At 36.5% G+C, this 19,559-nt stretch overlaps 1 protein-coding gene across 6 annotated transcripts in view; it reads right to left on the bottom strand.

Moving 5' to 3' along the window:
* SS18 (SS18, nBAF chromatin remodeling complex subunit) overlaps nucleotides 1-19,559 on the bottom strand; it is a 46,335-nt gene that overhangs the window by 13,936 nt on the left and 12,840 nt on the right. For 4 of the 6 annotated variants that reach the window (XM_027674960.1, XM_027674951.1, XM_027674967.1 and 1 more), the window contains exons 4-5: nucleotides 12,261-12,414; nucleotides 6,541-6,762 (exon numbers count right to left, since the gene is read on the bottom strand). In XM_027674960.1, coding sequence (XP_027530761.1) covers nucleotides 6,541-6,762; nucleotides 12,261-12,414 — 376 coding nt within the window. Of the gene's footprint in view, nucleotides 1-6,540; nucleotides 6,763-12,260; nucleotides 12,415-19,076; nucleotides 19,174-19,240; nucleotides 19,294-19,559 lie in introns of those variants that run through there. The other 2 variants (XM_027674968.1, XM_027674977.1) reach the window with 2 other exon arrangements.

Raw genomic sequence — 19,559 nt, 5'->3', positions numbered from 1 at the left:
ATGCCCCACCCCTGGAAGTGTTCAAGGCCAGGCTGGATGAGGTTCTGAGCAAGCTGGGCTAGTTGCAGGGGGTTGGAACTAGATGATCTTTCAGGTCCCTTCCAACTCTTATCATTCTATGATTGTGTAATACTTTCTAATATTTGTAGCAATTGTTTCTACAACCCCCTTAAAACACAGCTCTTGAACCTCTAATCAGGTCACAAAAAGCTACACTTGGTGGAAGTCATGATCTCTTCCAGACTTGGAGATATCACATACAAAGTTCACAAAACTGCGCACTGCAAGAGAATGCTTGTTGCTTTCAAAAACTCTGCATAGAAACTCTTTTTTTGTGAATTTCTAGAACTATTTATTTCAGAGAGGACAAAGTATCTGATTTGTAGACAGCTAAAAATGAGTCCAAGAAAATATTGTGTAGGGTTATCTCTGTAAAATATGCAAGTACACAAGTAAACTATTTATTGGATTTACAAGAAACTATTTAAACTTTGGTAGTACAAAAGTCCTGTAAATGTTCCTGTATGTTCGGAAGGCAGTTTTCACATGTCAGTATCCTGGAAGTATTCCTGGGATAAAAGTCTGAAGATGCTAACTAGTAATATTGTAGGTCCTGTGAGGAGCGCAGGCAATTTTTGTAGCCATTAAACAGGCATTTGAAAATTGCATGATGTAGATCCAAATCAGTCTTATGCAGTCAGGGAATGTATAAAGCAAGCCAGATAACAGATGAAAACTGAACTGCTCTTTGTTCAATATAACTAGTCTACATTATCAAGAATACACCACATTTCTGTTTAGTAGGTGTAGACAACTTTGAAATGAGCAGTTGAGGAAAAAAAAACCTCCCTGTGCTCCAGACAATATCTCATAAGGAGGCCTCATGTACAGGGAAGAAAAGGTATGTAGACTTAAGCAAAAATGGGCTTATACCTAATCTTCCTGTAAGTGCAGCGACCCAGTGGAAGCCTCCTGACAAGAGAGGACTTCAGAAAAATGACAACCTAGTCTTCACAAATGTAAGATAAATACAAAGAAACAGAAATGCAAGTAGGTCCCAGAGAAAGCTAACAAATCGGAGAGCAGAAATGCATCGACGATGAAAGAGCTGCAGAAAAGTTCAGTGGTTTAAAAATGTCTCCTAGCATTGTCCCTTCTGCTGAAACTCAGGTACTGGCAGTAAATGCTATGAGAGGACAAGATAACTGTTGACATGGTTGAAACTTCTGAAGAAGCAGAGGAAGCACATACAAATGAACGGGTGACTCTGCTGTTCTGACTGGGAACAGGCAGGTATGACCAAAAAGCAGCACTACAAGCTATTCTTTCTTCAATCTTCAAAATTATGTTGATCTTGTTGCTCAGAAGTCTTCTTTAGGCATTTCACAACGTGAACTTGTATTGATAAAGCAACTGGTTATCCACATCTAGAGTACCAGCAAAGTCCACCATGCCAGACTTGCCATGGTCAATCTCATCATTGTATCCACTGATACAAAAATAACAAAATATATACTGCTGTAGCAGCCCTCAGCAAAACTTTTTCTTGTTTCTCTACAAATGTTTACAAAGAATGCTTGTTTTTAAACATAAGTGATGGCTGTAACTTGCAAGAGCTACTTAGAAACTAAAGGGTGAATTTAACTTGACAAATGCTACGATTCAGATGTACTTGGTCAAATGAACCAAAATCTTTAAGCTGTTTTAACATGAGGGGCAGTTCAAACACTGTCTCAAAAGACCTGGAGGATACAAACCTTTTTGCTACTTCTAATGCATGCCTTAAGCTGCAAATAAAGACAGTAGACACTCCTCCACACTTGCTTACTCCACAAAGTTCTCATCTCAAACTGAACTGTCATTTTGGGGATCATTTAAAAAAACAGTATATAAAATGTCATACAAAAAAATTCCTTAGTTATCAATGATGTCTTTCATGTTTTACACCAGGAAAGAAAGATGAAAGAGCAAGCTCTGTGGCAGCTGTTTATATCTTGTTTTTTCATGATAAAACTACAGTGTCTTCTACAGCTAGATATCCTACAAATTCAGCTATAGCATGATGGCATTTCAGAATGTGGTGGTAATTTCATTTTCCTTTAATAGGTTAGATGTCAAAAAAAATTGAGACTTCCCTGCTTTCTCCATGACATCTTGACTACGGTAAGAAGTCAAGGTATTGAAACGTAACAGTCTCTGCTTACATGGGAATGAACAGATGGCAAGACATTCACAAAAGGTATTGAACCTCAGAAATCACTTTATCTTGGTCTGTCATACCCTGAATACGTTTATATTTAAGCTAACATTGGATGTTCCTATCTTTATGCTCCTTTTTTTATGTGGACAACAAAAGCACAGGAATCTGCACCTGTCTCATCTCTGACGTCTCCATGATCTCCTCATATTTGCTTGTAAGTAAAAGAGCTCTCAAATTTTGATGGAATTTTTTTAAGTTTATATAAATGAAATTCACTAAAAACAATCTCAGCACCAGATTTGATAACTGGTCTCCTGGAAATTATCAAGTCAAGATAATATTCTCTTATTGAGTTCACCTGTTAAAAGTAACCTAGTTCCTCTCCCTTATCCCAAGCAACATATAATGCTCATTAAATACCGACTGGGAGTTTGGCAACTTTGCTTCAAGCACTTCTGGCAAGGGAACAGAATCCTAGCAAAAGGATCCAAGAAACAGAGTCTCTGAGATGGTCAAGCTTAGCAGAAGGATCTGAGAAACAGTTTCGGAGATGGCCAAGCTATAATTTCCTGGTCCTTACTTTTAAAGTGTATTAATTCTACTGTTTAATATTATTATTCTCTGACTGTGAAAGATCTGGTCAACATAAGTAAGAGAAATTTTCATGTAAGATTCAGGTTTCAATAAAGCCATGGTTACACCTCCCCTCGGAAAAGTCAAAAGTTGACAACTTGAAATTTTTTATTCAACCTAAGTAGCTTCCCATACAAGAAAGAAAAGATACATTCATAAGAAAGGAGTTTCTTCCACATTCACCCAGTTCCTGTTGCTTCCTATCTTTTCCAAAAAGTTAGCCAATATTCCTTGCAGATGTCCCAAGCTGCTAAAATAGTTTTTTAATCAAGAGTCATCTACAGAATCTTCCACTTGAAACATTCTGCTTCCTAAATCAAAAATTACTAGAATTCCTCTTTTAGCTAGACTGACTATATGAAATCAATACCACAACAACTTTGCTTCTCATTTAAGGTATTCCTCTGGCTAGCATTTGATAAACTAGCACAAATCAATAATGACTTCACAGTGGAAACAGAAAGTAAATCCAACAATGAGTTCTGTTACTACACATTTTATTTCTTAATTAGCATTTTTTCATTTTTTTTCTTACTAACACCATCTGCCTCACAAAGTGTATATACAGCAAGATGTTCTCCTAGCAAACGCACATAAAAAGTTATGCTAAAACCACCCAAGTGTTAGATCAAACCTTGCTGCGTGTTATGGTGTCTTTATCTATTATATAATACTACACTTTTTTTCTTCCCTCTAAAAGTACTGGCTTCAATCAGTACACACAGCAGATATTACTCACTGAAAAACTATTTCAATATTTTGTTTCCTCCTAATTGTTCATGTGAGATGCCATGCCTAGCAAACACTGAAGACAGAATTATTAATTTACTCATCAGTTTTCTTATGGTACCCATAAGTAAAATGTCCAAATCTTCATAATGAATATACTTTCACAACACTCCTGTGAAATCAGATAGTATCATAATCTCACCATCAGATTCATTCCTCTACAGATGAGGAACCCATGTAGGGGAAGATTAAGGTCAAAAACATCTACTAATTTTTAACAGCCAACTTGAGATGCTAAGACCTCATCTTGAGGAATATTTATAATTATATTTAGCTAGTGCTGTCATTAATTAACAGATGTAGTAGGATCACTCATTCTCAGTATGGATCACCCCTTTAAGACAAAGAAACAAAGCATGCTTTGGGGTTCACAAATGTCTCCTGACAACAATACTGAGGTTCAGAAATTTTGTTCATTTCTGTTTCTGAATTGCAGCACATGCTACCAGTTAAGAAACCTTTGTGTCACAATCCATTTATTCCCTTTTTATAAAACTGCACTAAGTGCATTTCCCAGCTGCTCATTCTTGATTCTTCACTTAGATGAGAACCATGCAGTGTCAATGCTTGGCTGAGACCTCTGCCCAGCCAGACTGGAGCTCAGCCACCTACCTAAATCTCTCACGGTCTCACAGATTTCTCTGTTGTTCTCTGCCCTGCTGTCTTGTCAAGAGAGTGAAGATACAAAAATGCTACCTCTAATTTGTCACCAAATTTCAATACACATGTAAAAACTAAGAGTAGAAAATGAAGGAAATGTACTAAGAAGACCTGACTGGGAATAATCTTAGGTTAAAAACCTTAGCTACCGATACATAACAAACATGCATATCTTCAGGCTTGGACTTCCTCCCTCACAAGTATCCGGAACAGTATTTTCATTTAACAGCAAATAGCACCTTGCTTGCATCACAGACAAGTTTCAAAGCTTTCACTCTAAAGCAAGGGGCACCCGCACTCCAACATTTATACACCAAGTGCTCTATTTACTAATGTTTTTGGGAGATAATGACACATTTTGAAGAATATAATTTTTCATGCCACTGTCAGAAATGGCTCTCTACTTCTGTGAAGCCTCTGCAAAAAAGGAGAATCAGCCTTGTAGCAGACACTTGGAATAGAAAAAGTCTCAGCCTAAAGGGTCCAAATTTGGCAGAAACAGAGGTACGAAATGTGAAAGCTTATCATGGCCGTAAGTACAGGCAATAGAACCAGTTGTTCTAACTAGAGATTTTGCTCTTGTTCTTGAACCTATAATTTGGTTATTTTTTCAGAACAGAAACCTTTTAAGTATCTTTCTGCCTAATTTCTAATCAGCAATTTTCAAGTTTGACAGAGCACTGAAAACACAGCAGAGGAGTATTACAAGGAGGAGTAAAGAGCACTACTTTGAGACATAATAATCACTAGTCCTAAATTTTAAGCCAGTCATACAAAATCATTTGCTGTAGAGCAACTTAGTAGATGGCTCCCTCACACATATTGCTACATAATTATTGCTAACTCTGCAACTAAGAAATCTGAACTGACCAGGCACAGGACTTCTCTCAAGCATCTTACATTTATAAAATTACTCCTTTGTGCATTGCCCAGAATACACAGATAACTTTTCAGCTCAGAGAGACAGTCAAAAATATTCCCACTAACGATGATTTCCTCTGCTATGTACCTATTTTTGTCCTCTGCTGCTATATTTTAAGAAAAACGCTATTAACAATGTGGATGATGGACTCAGACTTGCCACTTTCTGTACTGGCTAGAAAAGTGCAGAAACAGCTGTTTCATCATGACTTAGTTTTGGTCTCTCATTAAGTTAGTCTTTCATCTGTTTTGAACCTTCCTGTGATCTAATAATCAAACTGATCAGTATGACCTGTTCTGTTTGTACGCCTTAGGAACAGATGGTATCTATGTATATAAAAAAATGGAGTTTTGGTCTTCAAAGAGAGTACACATAGGTAAGAACTACCTATGCACAGGTGGATTATTTTTTCTAAAATGACCAGGGAGAGAGAGCCTTAGAAAAAAAAACACATTCTACAGCATCAGAAAAGAGATTAAAACCTCGATCCGAGTCAAATTTTTCAGCTAATATATCCATAAGAGTTCATATATATTGGGGTAAAAAACATATTTGCTGCAAACACGGCAGAAGCATTTTTTAAAAAAAATTCTGCTGCAGGTGCTATGTCCAGATCCAATGTAGTAACAGACTTAAAAGGTAAGCTGAAAATACTGCTTGCTGACTTGTAAAGCATATTTCTAAGAATATGCAGTACATATATAACTTAATAATTTGCTGTGCTGTGACACTAACGCAATATTTTAACTTCACAGTTTCCTTGCACTTCAACAAGGACATCAACAAATCATCATCAGTTTATGCAATGGAAATATCTTAGATACAAAGTTAGTTTGGGATTTTACTATGTACACAAGGCCATCTCATGAAAAGAGTAGGCAGTAGCAGATTTGTTCCTGGAACTGAATTTTACTTCTCCAAGATTAACAGACATTCCATGCTAAAACAGCACGCAGCAGAAAACCAAGATTAACAAGGTATAAAAATCTGAGGGCTATCTGACTTTAATTTTTAAATTTACCCCTGAGACTTAAAAGTAGAGATATATTTTATCAACTTGAACAATAACAACACTTAGCTAGAAGTGTAAAGTCTGAAAAAGATAAACAGTAGTTCAAACTTATAACTGATGTAAGCAGATCCATTCCCAGATTCTCACACAACACCCGAAAACAGTTCAATGTCTGCAAATAAATAAAAAGTCACAGATATATGGGAGAAAAGAGAATCCTCCAAATATAGGTAAAAATGCATTTAGAGAAGGAAATTTACAAGATTAGATCTTTTAAAAATGCCTGAGATGTTTTGTTTTTACAGAAACTAACACCTCTCTTACCTTGGTTCGGTTGCATATTCATGTTTGGTCTGGGACCGTAGTTGCCCATCGGCTGTCCCTGGCTCATAGTCATCTGATTCTGCACTGGCATACTCTGTGAGGATGGAACTGAGTGATTATAGCCACCCATTGATCCATGGCTACTTGAAGGCATGTTCATGGAACTGTTTGTCATATTGAGTTGGTTAGGTCCAGGTCCTTGCATAGGCATGTGGTTAGGTCCTTCAGAAGGAAAAACAGGGAAAAAGGATCTACATTAAGCATCATAAAGCAAACAAATACAGTCACACTGAATCACAAAATTAAATAAAAGTCATTAAATACAATTACATTAAAAAAAAATTAGAACACAGTTTGCATGATTTCCCCACTTGAAAAAAATAAACAACAAAGTTCAGCTCTACTATGCAATACATTTTCTTTTGTTGAGCAGCTAAAAGGTGTAAATTATAATATAGCTCATCTTCTATCCATATCACACACAAAACTAGTCTGTTTAGTACTCACACAACACCTCCTGAATTTCAACTAGAATAGCACAAGACCAGCATAACAGCTAGCTTGGTGTCTCCACCACAGCTGCAATTATTACAATAGTTGTAACATTTCTGTGTAGTCCAACACCTATATTAGACACTTTTCTGAAAGTAACGGTTATTTATTATTATTTTTAAATTCAGGCAATATTAACATTGACATGGTACAACTACACAGAATCATAGAAACATTTTGGTTGGAAAAGACCACTGAGATCACCAAGTCCAACCATAAATTTAACACTGCCAAGTCCATCACTAAATGCTAACTTAGGCTGTGACTTTCACTCAAATGACTACACAGTCACCCATAAAAGATAAAGAAGGTGACAAACACTCCGTGGAGTCACTGATACAACAGCAAAGGCTTTTATGGAAAGCCTGTAAGTCAAACTCATTCTTCTATAGAGCTGTTTTAATGCCCCCGTAGATAAAAATCTAACCAAAAGTTATTTATTGCAAGAATAGGACTCCTGAGTTTATCTCCTGAGAAGGGAATGAGAACAAATGATAGTGGTAAGACATTAAGATTTTTTTCCCCTGGATGCTTCAATCATGACTTTTTTAAAAGAATGACTTGTAAATGGAAAGCATTAAGTGACCTTTATTGGCAAACACTGTCATCAGCTTTCCTGTGCATTAGTAAAAGAACAACCTCGGAAAACGGAGAAAGGTGGGAAGAAAAGAACAAAGCAAAAATGTTAAAGACAGTGTGCTGCATTTTTCCTACTTCTAAGTAAGGTGGAAAATTTCAATACAACAGAAAATCACCAACACTTTCGATTTGTAATTGTACTGGCATTGCAGTGATTCAGCTCATATGTGATCATTCATGCGTACAAAAAAAATGGCTGAAGGCATATTTAACATTTTTGAACATACAGTCTATAGCAAATATTCTGCAACTGTATTTAGAGATTAGTAGGGTGGGAGATGATTACTGGAAGGACAGACAGCAAATTATCAGCTCAACTTGTGAAGATGCAAAGGAAAAGCAACCTGTTCATAAACCACGAGGCCAGCAGCATCTTTTCACCTTTTATTTCCCCTCTTCCTGATAACACAGGTTGGATTTGGATTGTTCTCTGAATTAAAGCTACTCTCAATGGGTATTTTAACAAGTACAAACATTACAATACCATGTAGTCAGTTTATTCATCACTTTAGTTGGGATAGGTGAACAGCTACTAGGACCACAATTAGTAAGAGGTGTGACTGGATGTAACTATGACAAGTGAAAAAAGTAAATGAAATGGCAGGATTATGCCTATGACAAGCACCACATGAAGAGCTTCTGAAGATATGAACAACCAGAGTATGTGACAGACTAGGTCAACTCTGAACAAGGCAAATGTTGGTATGTACCGATTTCACCAAGGACATGCTACTGTTGCTAAACATGCCACAGGTTTTCTGTTAAGCTACAAAACCCTAAGAAAAGGGATCTAAAAGAAACTATGCCAGTAGAGTTGTAGGAAGACAGTGATTTGTTTACATATTTCCCAGTGGAAATTTAAAAAACTCAAACCAACCAACCAACCAACCAAAAAACACACCCCCTCAAAAAAAAAAAACAAAACACCAAAACAAAACAAAAACCCAACCAAACAACAAAAAAACCGACCACCACCCACAGACCTGTGCTTTCAGATGTGAACAGCTCCCCAAGTCCTGCTCTGGCTTAAGAAATAACTCCACTCATCTAGGGTAGAATGAAGGCAAATATAAGGACATAGAGAGCTGTACACAAGGTCAGAGAGACAATACAAACTGACCTGCAAACAAAAAGATGCAGAGGAGAAAGGTAACAATGATTAATGAACACAGTTACTAAAGCCAACGTGAAGAAACAGAGAATAAGTTTAAAAACACGTTTATCCTCTCGCCCTTTTCAAGACACCTTACTGAAATGAACACATAAACTTATTTTGTCAAGAAAAGTGAAAAAGCTGAAGCTAGAATGTAAGGATAAGGGAAAAGCTAAGACCAAAATATCAAAAAGCCTTGCAAATGAAAAATAATAAAAACACACTTCACAAATAATTTTTTTTTATCATTTGCCAAAATACTTCATGGGGTTCTCCTGCACATAAGGAAAAAACAATTGATTTTCTTTTTTTGTATGAATAAATGAAATAGAAAGAAGAGAATATGAATGAAGTATCTGCACTTTAACGTAACTGTTTTAAATGTAGTACTAATTAGATTTTGTGTTATAATAGTTAGCAGAGTAAGTATCTATCTTGACTATAAACAGAAGTCCTTCTTCCTCTTACCCACTTATAGACAGCACCTTAGCTCCAAGAACCTGTAAGCCAGACTAAGTGCATTTAAGCTTACATTTGCAGGAAGGAAAGCAGACTTTGAGAGAACTTGTTGGTAACACATAAGCACCTGTTATTCAGGAAGGTCACCTACCAATGTAAGGACAAAGGTCAGAGAACCCTACAGCTAGTCTTAACTTTCAACTTTTTACGTATGATAAAATCAGGAAAATAACTTGCCAGCAGCACAGCTCATTTCATCATCTCCTTCCAAATCCGGACCACTCTTACTTTGCATCACACTAACTCTCAAAGTAACTCTTCAAACAGTAATTTTTTCATCTGCAAACCACAATCTGTCGCAGGTACAGAAAACTCTCAATTGTACCACAGGCTGAAAAAGGTTTGCCATAACTGTCTTCCCCGGCCCGAGGATACAGACATTCACTTGTCAGTGGATGCAATTAATGGCCTCAGCAGCACTTCAGGTTCTGCACTAACAGAACATAAGTATGAGAAAAATCATCCTTTAAAGTAATGGGACGGGTCTAAAGAAGAACTTTAAGTTGACTCATGTCCTGACCATCACTAGACAGTTCTTTTTATCAACCCTTCCGCACATACTCAGGTCTGTGGAAGCCCCAGGTCAGGTAAGGCCTCCCAGAATCCTTAGCTAGCACTTTTTAAGAGCTTGTATTTTATTTCTTCCAGGCTGGTCAGGTTGCTGTCAACCCTGGATTCTCTCAGTTTACATATTAGGGACTTTATTCCTGTTAAGACAGATCATCTGCTCAGATATTTGTGGATTTGTATGTGTTTTCTATTACAAAGTGTCTATGTAACTTCAGAGTAAATGCCTTAAAAGAAGAAAGCAAATCCATACTCTGCAGAAATTACTAGAAATATGTCTCTCTGAAATACAGAAAGGCTCACATGCAGGTAAACTAACAAACACTTAAAAAATATGTGTAATTCAGCTATACAATTACCAAGATGATTCTGTTTCTCTTTTTCTAACGCCTACCTATGAAATGATTTTAGCATGCCTTTCCAATATTAGAGATGCCCTCATCCTAAGCTGTTTATCTTCACATCCTCAGAGACAACTTCAAACTGAGAAGGAAAGAACAGATCTTCAAAAAAGGGAATATGTTGGAAAGGCTAAATTAAAGCTTAGTTGGAATCTGTATTTAAGTATCTGTCTAGGTGAATACCAAAACAAACCTATTTACCTTTCACGTATTCATAAGAGCTCTTTTCTTATTCTATCTAATTACAAAATATGTATGTTTAAGGAGTGACTTTTCTCCCCCGTGGCTCTGCAGTGAAGTCATTATGCTCACATTGTGACTTAGTAATCCTTCTCCTTGGAAAAGATCAGTATAATAACAATAATATGATTACACTCGAGGGTCAAAGAGACTGATTTTTGAGACGCAATGCTATTCTCCATGGGAACTGATGGATTTTAGACGGATAAAGGACTCCACAATCAAAATATCTCTGCCCTAATTAGGGAGCAGCATATATTGCTCTTTACACTTCCAGATGCAGACCATGACCAACATGTATGATGAAACTAACTTCTTCTCTAGATCTTTTATTAGACTTCTTACACATGGCCTCTGGAGGCTATTCAGCTACTCTTTCAGAAAAGCTACCACTATCAGGTGGCAATATCAAGATTTGCACAGAAATGAGGGACTACAGCAATCATTGTATTTTTTACCTTATATTAAGTTTTGCAAAGTTATTTACTGTGTTTCCTGTCATGAAAGTTAATCCTTGTCACCAGTGAGAGATGAAATTAGTTCAGTTGGTTAGAACATGGTGTTGATAACACTCAAGGTTGTGGGTTTGATCCCCGTATGGGCCATTCACTTAAAGAGTTGGACTTGGTGATCCTTGTGGGTTCCTTCCAACTCAGAATATTCTGTGAAATCTGTATATTTTCAAGGATCTTTTGACAGTAGTTTCCTTTCTTCAAAGTATCAATACCTTGAAGAGCTTTTGTATGAAAACTTTCTCCATACAAAAAAGAAAAGAAAAAAAGGGGTCCTGAACAAAAGCAATCCTGGGAATGCAATTTTAAGCTGAAAGCCATTTCACATGAAATAAGTAGTATGACTTTACGAGTGGAAATTCTGGAATACAGCCTCTATATAAAGCAGCAAGTTTTTCCATGGTCTACTCCATGACTGCTAAAGGGAGTAGTTACCCCAAAGCCAGTACTGGTAGGTAAAACGTGGATTTTTATCATCTTCTTTCACTGCTTTGTTTCTGCCTTCCAAAGCACTTTTCTTTTTATTACAAAACAGGATGGTATAGAAACTGACTTAGAATTTACACCTAGAACAATAACCTGGAGGCCATTCCTTTACAAATCCCTTACAATTCAACATATCTTCAGTAATAAAGAACACAGAGGATTAGTGGAAGCTGGACAATCTTCAGTACAAAAACAATTTAAAAAAAAAAGACAAATCAACAAAAAACATTTACCCAAATTAGAAACACCCACTTTCAGATGTACCTATTTCATTATTATCTAATTATTTAGCTACAATAATTTCACATTATCTTTTTATGGAAGGATTTGTGTTCACTCAGCCACAGGCCAATACCTTTCCCCAATAAGCCTTCTAAAGCCAGCTGTACTGCACGGTTTCAAACAGACTAAATTTAGCCAGTTCTGTTCATCAGAGGAATGCTGTGTGTCAGCTACATCAAAGCCCAAGGGCAGCCTGATAAACACTGAATACAGGTCACGTAGCTCTGTAGCTAACAAACTCTAAGAGAGCTTGTACTCGGGGGCATTCAAAGCAGTTTTGTCATCAACAATCTAGTATCCCTTGAGCCCCCATGTCGTTTCAGTTGCCAGGCAACGCTGGTGTTAATGTCTTAGAGGAGAAAAACTTACCAGGCATCTGGCCGTTCATCTGGTTCTGCATGTGTGGTGCAGGAGGGCCCCCACCTACCATACCATCTGAAGACATGTTGTGCGAGCGTGGTGGTGGGGGAGGGCCGCTCTGACTCATCCCTCCCGGACCCATAGGCATATTCTGTGTGGGTGGCTGAAAGGAGACAGTTTAGTCAAACACGAGAAGCAGTTAGTCTGACAAATATATTATATGTACATACGGTACAGCAGTTGCCTATATTGTTCAGCGGGGTATGAAAGAAAGCACTGAAATGCATTTCTTGCTCTTTCTGATACATTTTAACTCCTCCCAACATTACTTTTGGCAAAACATTTAACATTTCAATCAATTTTACATGAAGTATTACTTGCAAACAACACCACAGCACCTTTGAGCATCGCTTTAAAATAAAAAAACACAAATCAATTCCTCATTAAAAAATTACATCTGAACAGTTCAAGACTGCTGGAGTCGCTCCCTCACACACACACAAAAGCTTTCCTTCAACAGAGAAATAAGTCTTCACTGTAATTCTCTCACATCAACAATTTGTTGCTGTTAACAGACCTTGCACAGGGACAAAACAGGTACAACATGAGATGAAAGCCTCTGAATGCTCATAGACTAGCAAAAAATTTGCACCTGGGTGTGGTAAAACACTAGCGATCTCTTCCCCGCTCTCCCCCAAAGCGCTGAAGGCCTAGTTCATAATTCCGTGCCAAACACCCCCTACAGACTGGAAGCACATTAGTGCTGGCCTCCAAAGGTCCAGAGACAGCTGCCTAGAAAGGATGTTTTTGGCAAATTTCCTAATGAAATTGTGAGGAAAATAACTGAATAACCTTGAGAGTTCAAAGAGGGAGAGCAAAAAAAACAATAAATACAAGGGGGAATTTACTGGTAGGTTCTATTCACGGCAATGTAAGGAGACGCAGAAACTGCTAGTAGCCAGCTTCATTTTCCTACTAAAAACAATTGTGAGACTCTACGATCCTCCTCACATACCTTAGCCAAACACTTTCAGGGGAATAAAAGTCATCTCTGTGAGAGTGAACACCTGGCGCTCTTGGCTTTTGAGGATTCTCTGTACAGGTCATAACTATCCATGAAAAACTCTTCCCATGACACAACCACATGTGCATTTTTCAATGTTTCTCTTCTTCAGAAAGAACCAGGGATGTGAACCCTAAGTTCCTGTCTAGCCCAGTGCGCTCTTACCCCTATACCTACTCATCAGGAGATTCAGACAAGAAACAATACAGTGGTAAAAAGTAAGGCTTTCCCAACGAGTGTGAGGTAGGAACCCTTCTTAGCCTTGGAGAGAGTAACATCAGGGTAACACAGATACACACATATTTGCTTGCCAGGGGAGGGGAGTGAACAGTATGGATTTACTGTCTTAATGTTTCTTCACATACCTCAAGTGGGTATCATTTTCCCTGCAATACTTTTAAGAATTCCTCAAGAACATAGTGAAAGCTATTTTTTGGAAGGAAGAAGGAAGGAGATGAAGAAAAATGCAAGCAAGCAGGCAAATTCTCTTACTAAATTCCTTTCATTCATCTACAATGAAGAGAATGACATTTTATAAGCAAGTTCCTTCCTCATCCTATAGCAGAAGTGACAGAAGGTAGAGAAGGTAAGAGTGAAAGGCAGCTCTACTCTCCGAACTGCTTCATTTGGTTGTTTTTCCTCCACTAGTGAGCAACCAAATCAAGGCCGCTTCACCTCAGTTAAATCTTCCTTCCCTTCACTTTCAAAACTCACTATCGTGGTAATTTGCATGTTACAGAAGTTATCTAAAACTGATATACAGAGAAACTAACAAAAAAAGAAAACAAACAGACTATTTTTAGTTTTTATTTAGAAAGTAGGTTTAGGAATACCAGCAAAACCAACACACTTGGTACCTCCACATGAGCAGCCAGAGCTCAGAGCCTAACAGCAGTCCCATGTCAGCAAACTGAGAGCAAAGTCAGAAACCACTGAAGCTGAAATGTTTTCAGAATTAAAATTAACTTCTTAGATTCCAAGCATAAAACATTAGCAAATCCAATGTTCATATAACATGCTGATAATGAAAAATACTATAAAGTACTAAAAAAGATTAGACCCTACCTAGGTTTTAGCTATCCTGCAGGTGATACTGCACAAACATAGGCATGCCCTTATGCATGGAAAGAGGGAAGAAAAAACTCCAAAGGTTAAGTGAGAAAAACTACATTCCAACTCTAAAATTTAAGTCTGGAAGTTTTCAAAGCAACTCTCCTTTAAGACAAACACTGCAGTTATCAAAAAAACAGAATAAGAATGCAAACATGCAAGGACAGGGGAAAAAAAGTATTAAGGACTTTAAAAATCCCATTAGATACAAAAACCTGCAAGAGACTCCACAAACCACAGGGAATTAAGAGAACTGAGGGAGCAATTAAAAACACTCAAAAAGGTACTACCAGAAAATAACTCAGCAAAAGGAGCTCCTGGATATAAAAAGAGCCCAAAGACCTGTGTGAACCCGCTTCAAATTCTTGAAAATAAGGCAAGAAAAAGGACCAAACTGCTAAAAAAATCTAATCTTCCATTACAATAAACTACCCTATAAGATGACTAGAAGGTAGAAAAACCCTGTACCTCTATTTATAAAAAAGTAGTGGGACTAATTCTAGGAATTATGTGAGGTTTGCTCCCTGGGTTACAGATAAAATTATGAAAATAATTAGAGTATCATAAAAAGCCAATGGTAAAAAGTTAGTAAAGTGTCAATACAGTAAAGTCAAATCTTTCTAATCTATTAGAATTTTTAAAAATATAAATATAAATTAAACCACCTAGATGCATATTTAACAAAATCTTCTTAATACAAGTTTTTTGACAAAGCCTTTTGGAGAAATATGTTGTTCAGGGGTACACACTTGCACTGATCAAAAACTGCCCAAAGAAGCTGAAAGAATAAAGGAACATATAGAGGTCTCCTGAAAATACGTCTTAGTAAATATCAACATCTGAAGATACTGCACCATTACTGAACAGAAGGTGCCAAGTAAAATTCAACAGGGATAAATATATGACAAATACACTGAACTGTGAACCATTCTTTCTTCAGAAAGAGGAAACTCCTATTGCCATTAACCCAGAGAAAAAATAAATGACCACAACCCAGACAGTTTGCTGGGGAAAAAAAAATCAAATAAAACCCCCCAAAAACAAACAGAAAACTCCAAAACTCATAAAAACTATTCATGATACCCATGGTCAGTACTTGATATATCAAAAGTGACTTGATATATCAAGAGTGACGTACAACGTGAAAGAAAAAAAGGTCAAGGTATTTGTGATCATGATACACGTTCAGTTTGGGGAAAGCAATCACCAAAAGATACTGTAAAAACGGAAGGATTCTGAAGACAGGCAACAGTGATTAAAAATTCTGAATGTTATCACCTGAAACAAGTCAAAAAGGGCAGGGTTTTTTTTATATAAAAAGGAATTTAACATAAGAGGATATGACAGAAATACAATATAATGTATGATACACACAAAAAGTAGATCCTTCAATTTACGGTTTAACAACAAAAAAAACCTCAGGAGAACAGTCAGTAAATGGACGAACAACATTAAACATACAGGGCACCACATAAATCATATAAACCTGAGGAATTCATCAACACAAGACACTAGAACAAAGTTTAAAAAAGGTTCAGAGATAATTACACATACATATATGCAATAGAAACAGTTATACAGAATACTATATAGGATATTTTAAAAGTGTATTACAAGCCTTCATGTCAGATCATAAACCAATCACTACCTGATAGTAATTAAAACAAAATGTCTCCTGCAGATATAATTATTCCCCAGTGAAAATCCTCCAGAGTATTTTTCTACTGGACGCAGACAGAAGAAAACAAGAAAAAATTGTTTTAAAATGGCAACTTCCCTATTTCTATTGGAGTTGATCCAGGCTTTTACAGACGATAAACTTCTTTAAATCAGATTTAATTAAAATACCCCACAACAATAATCAAACAAAAAACCCAACCACATAGCCTGGGTTACTTAACCTTTTTTGTTCTTTACAGAAGGAAATTGACTACTCCCAGTAACATGCTCTACACGTGGTGAAGATCCTTTAAAATACAAAAGGATCACACAGTACTCAAAAAACCCAACCCACCCATTGTGAAAGGAAAGCTACCCAACATGAACCCTACCCATTAAGTCTAGTTATGAAAGGTGAAATGACATACAAATGTAGTAAGGTTAACAGAACCAAAGGAAAGGCTACTTCCCTCCTGCTGGATGCATGACACAAAGGAATGAAAATTAAAATCGCTGATGATTTTATTCCAATTATGAAGTAGAAAATGTTAAATATTTTGCTATCAGTAAAAAGTAAATTAAAGAATTAGATGATGTGAGACATAGTTTCACTTGCTAAACACTAATTTTTGGCTCATTTCCCCAAACACACAGATTACATTTATAGCTGCTATGAGCATTTAAAATTTATCAGAGCATGAAAAACAATAATTGTAAGCTATTTAGTCCAATTCTGCAAATTTGAACTGGAAAAAGACTGAAACTGACCCAATAGCTGCAACCAAAAAAAGAGACAAGAAAAACAAGAGACAAGAAAAACAAGAGACAAGAAAAAAGAGACAAGACTTTAACTGACAACTTTCAGCAAACAAAATCCTAGTAAATCCAAAAGTTATTTGAAAGCATGCACTGAAAACAATAGCCACACTGCATTTTTTTAGAGTTTTTTCTTTTAAATAATAAATTAGATCAAATGAAAGACAGTAACACTAAAATCTGCCACGGTAGAATTGCACACCTGGAGTTTTCAAAGATTTATTTATGGAACTTCTATTGCTATAAAAACTGAGGTGGAATACCAACTCAGTCACCAATAAAATGTAAAAACCAGGAACTCCTGTTACACACATTAAAACACAGTATAGCTAATCAATACAACTGGCAATAGATATTTAAACTACACTATCAAAAATACAATTTTCCTGAAATTCTCTCAGAATAACAATTAAAAGCTACATGGAATACAAACACAAAACCCTTCTGATCTTTCCAACAGAAGCCTTAAATGAGGATTTAATCAATCATTTTTGTTTTCAATTCTCAAATACCATTTTCTGCAAAGTAAAATGCCCCGTCCCAGGAGGTACTCTGCCCTGCACATATCGCATTGCTAATATAACAGGACCTGTCCTGGTCTCAGGGAGCAATACTCTGTTGATAGGTGGTGATGGCACCTGCAGAGTACTTACTGAGGTGTCAGATTGAGAAGTAAGACCATAAAGCATACATTTTTGAGAACTGAAAGAGCAGGGATTTATTTAATCGGGTTATGACTCTTCTTCTACAAGGTACAGGGTATTCTAGAACTGAATGTCTTAAAAGAAAAAAATAAAGAAAAACTAAAGTATCAATTCTCAGCAAGTGTAATATTTAGGGATAGAAAGGATTTCTACAGGAAAAGCATTAACAATCATATCAAAATAGTAAAGTTAAATACAAATGTAATTTGTGCTCTCATTGTTGGAGTACGAGTTGTGACACTAGGAGTAAGGAAATCTAAATTTAGAATGAGATCCAGTTTATACATCTTGATTTACACATTGGTATCTTCAAAAATCAGAGACATTCTGACTTAAGATTTGAACAAAATTTTAAAATAGTGCAAAATATAATACTTAAAACACTCTGTTTGAAGAGGAAATTGGAATTTTTAATTGTTTCAAATTGCATATATTACTGTATAAAAATATTTCACCATACCAATATCCTTAAACAACATTTTAACAAACAGAAAATTTAACTCTAAAATATCTGACAACCTCATTGAAATAGTTATTCTGATACTTTAAAAATAATCACAAATAATTCATAACTCTTGGTGTAACTAGAAATTATTTAAATCAAAAATTAAACAATCCGGTATGAATTCAGAAGGGTTTATTATAAGTGACTATGAATAAATTAACTGTGGATATTAGCTTGGGGCACACTGAGTTATTGAAACTAGAGAACTTCAGAGGTGCTCTGTAATTCCCCAGTAATATGCAGTTCATATCTGCCCCCAAAAGCAGGAGTTTTGTGTTCCACAGCCTCTTGCCTCTTTCGCTTTTAAGATGGATTATTATCTGGTCTAATATTTACGGGTTTTGCTTGCATTTAGTAACCTAAGATAAAAAATCCAACTCTCTTCTAGCTGAAAGGCCCTATGTAAACTCAATTAAAGCAGAAAGAATCCTGCAGAACCCTTAAAGCATGGCACTGGGGAAACAGCAAAACCATAGAGGCTGAAGGATTGGCACCTATGCTACCAGACTGCCTGGTACAGCTCTCACAAACTGCCTACGGTTCAAACAGGTATTTATTGTGCAGATACTGTACCATGGAGAGGCAAATCACATCTTCAAGTATGAAAGAACTACACCTTAGAGCATACTCTTATTTCAAACTGCTAGCTATTTTTAGTGATTTCTAAATCAGCCACAGAAGTTAGGAGGCAACAGAAGTAGTTTTTTGTGTACAGTGCACTAGCTCCCCGTGTGGACACACCTCATTAGCAATACATGCAAACTAGCTTACAGAACTTAAACAAACCTCTGATTTAAAGTGGTAGCTAGTAGTCTCTGAATTCACCTAACATCCCAACAACTGAAATTCCCATATTCTGATTTTATTTATTTCTTTTTTTAAGTGGAGTTGCTGGCTTAAGAAGCTCCTTCCAGCAGCTCTTGATTTCCAACAGCACTTATTCAGTTGTGTCAACACAGCCACTTAACACAGTCCCAAAGTTAGTCTGCAGTAATCCAGAATGAAAATATTGCCCTTTCCACCTAATTAATTTGGATTCCAGATTTTTCATCATACAACAACTTTAAAACATCACACAGCAGAACTGCAGCTGATGAGAGTACAGCTCTAGTGATGTTAGCATAACCATTACTAACAAAATGAGATCTTGTTAAACAGCCACCAAACTTCTTTCCAACGTTTAAAAGCCTCCCTGGACAGAAACGAACAACCTGGAAAAGGAATTTTTATTATGAGGCTGTGGCATACATGGATCAACTGAGGATCCACAACCTGAAAATTCTTCTAAAAACAAGCATACACAATTTGCTTTTGCTAAAACAGGATGGCATTACTAGCCCTAGAAGATGTGTATCGACACAAGGGCTGTTATTCTTAGAGATTCAACAAAAAAGACTAGGGAAGAAACAGTCCACAAAACTTAAATCATAGTAAATTTGGTTGTTTTGCTT

Source organism: Neopelma chrysocephalum, unplaced genomic scaffold (genome assembly GCF_003984885.1).
Source record: "Neopelma chrysocephalum unplaced genomic scaffold, ASM398488v2 Primary Assembly neopelma1_22, whole genome shotgun sequence".
Lineage (NCBI taxonomy): Eukaryota > Metazoa > Chordata > Aves > Passeriformes > Pipridae > Neopelma > Neopelma chrysocephalum.
This window is presented reverse-complemented; position numbering and strand designations above follow the sequence as displayed.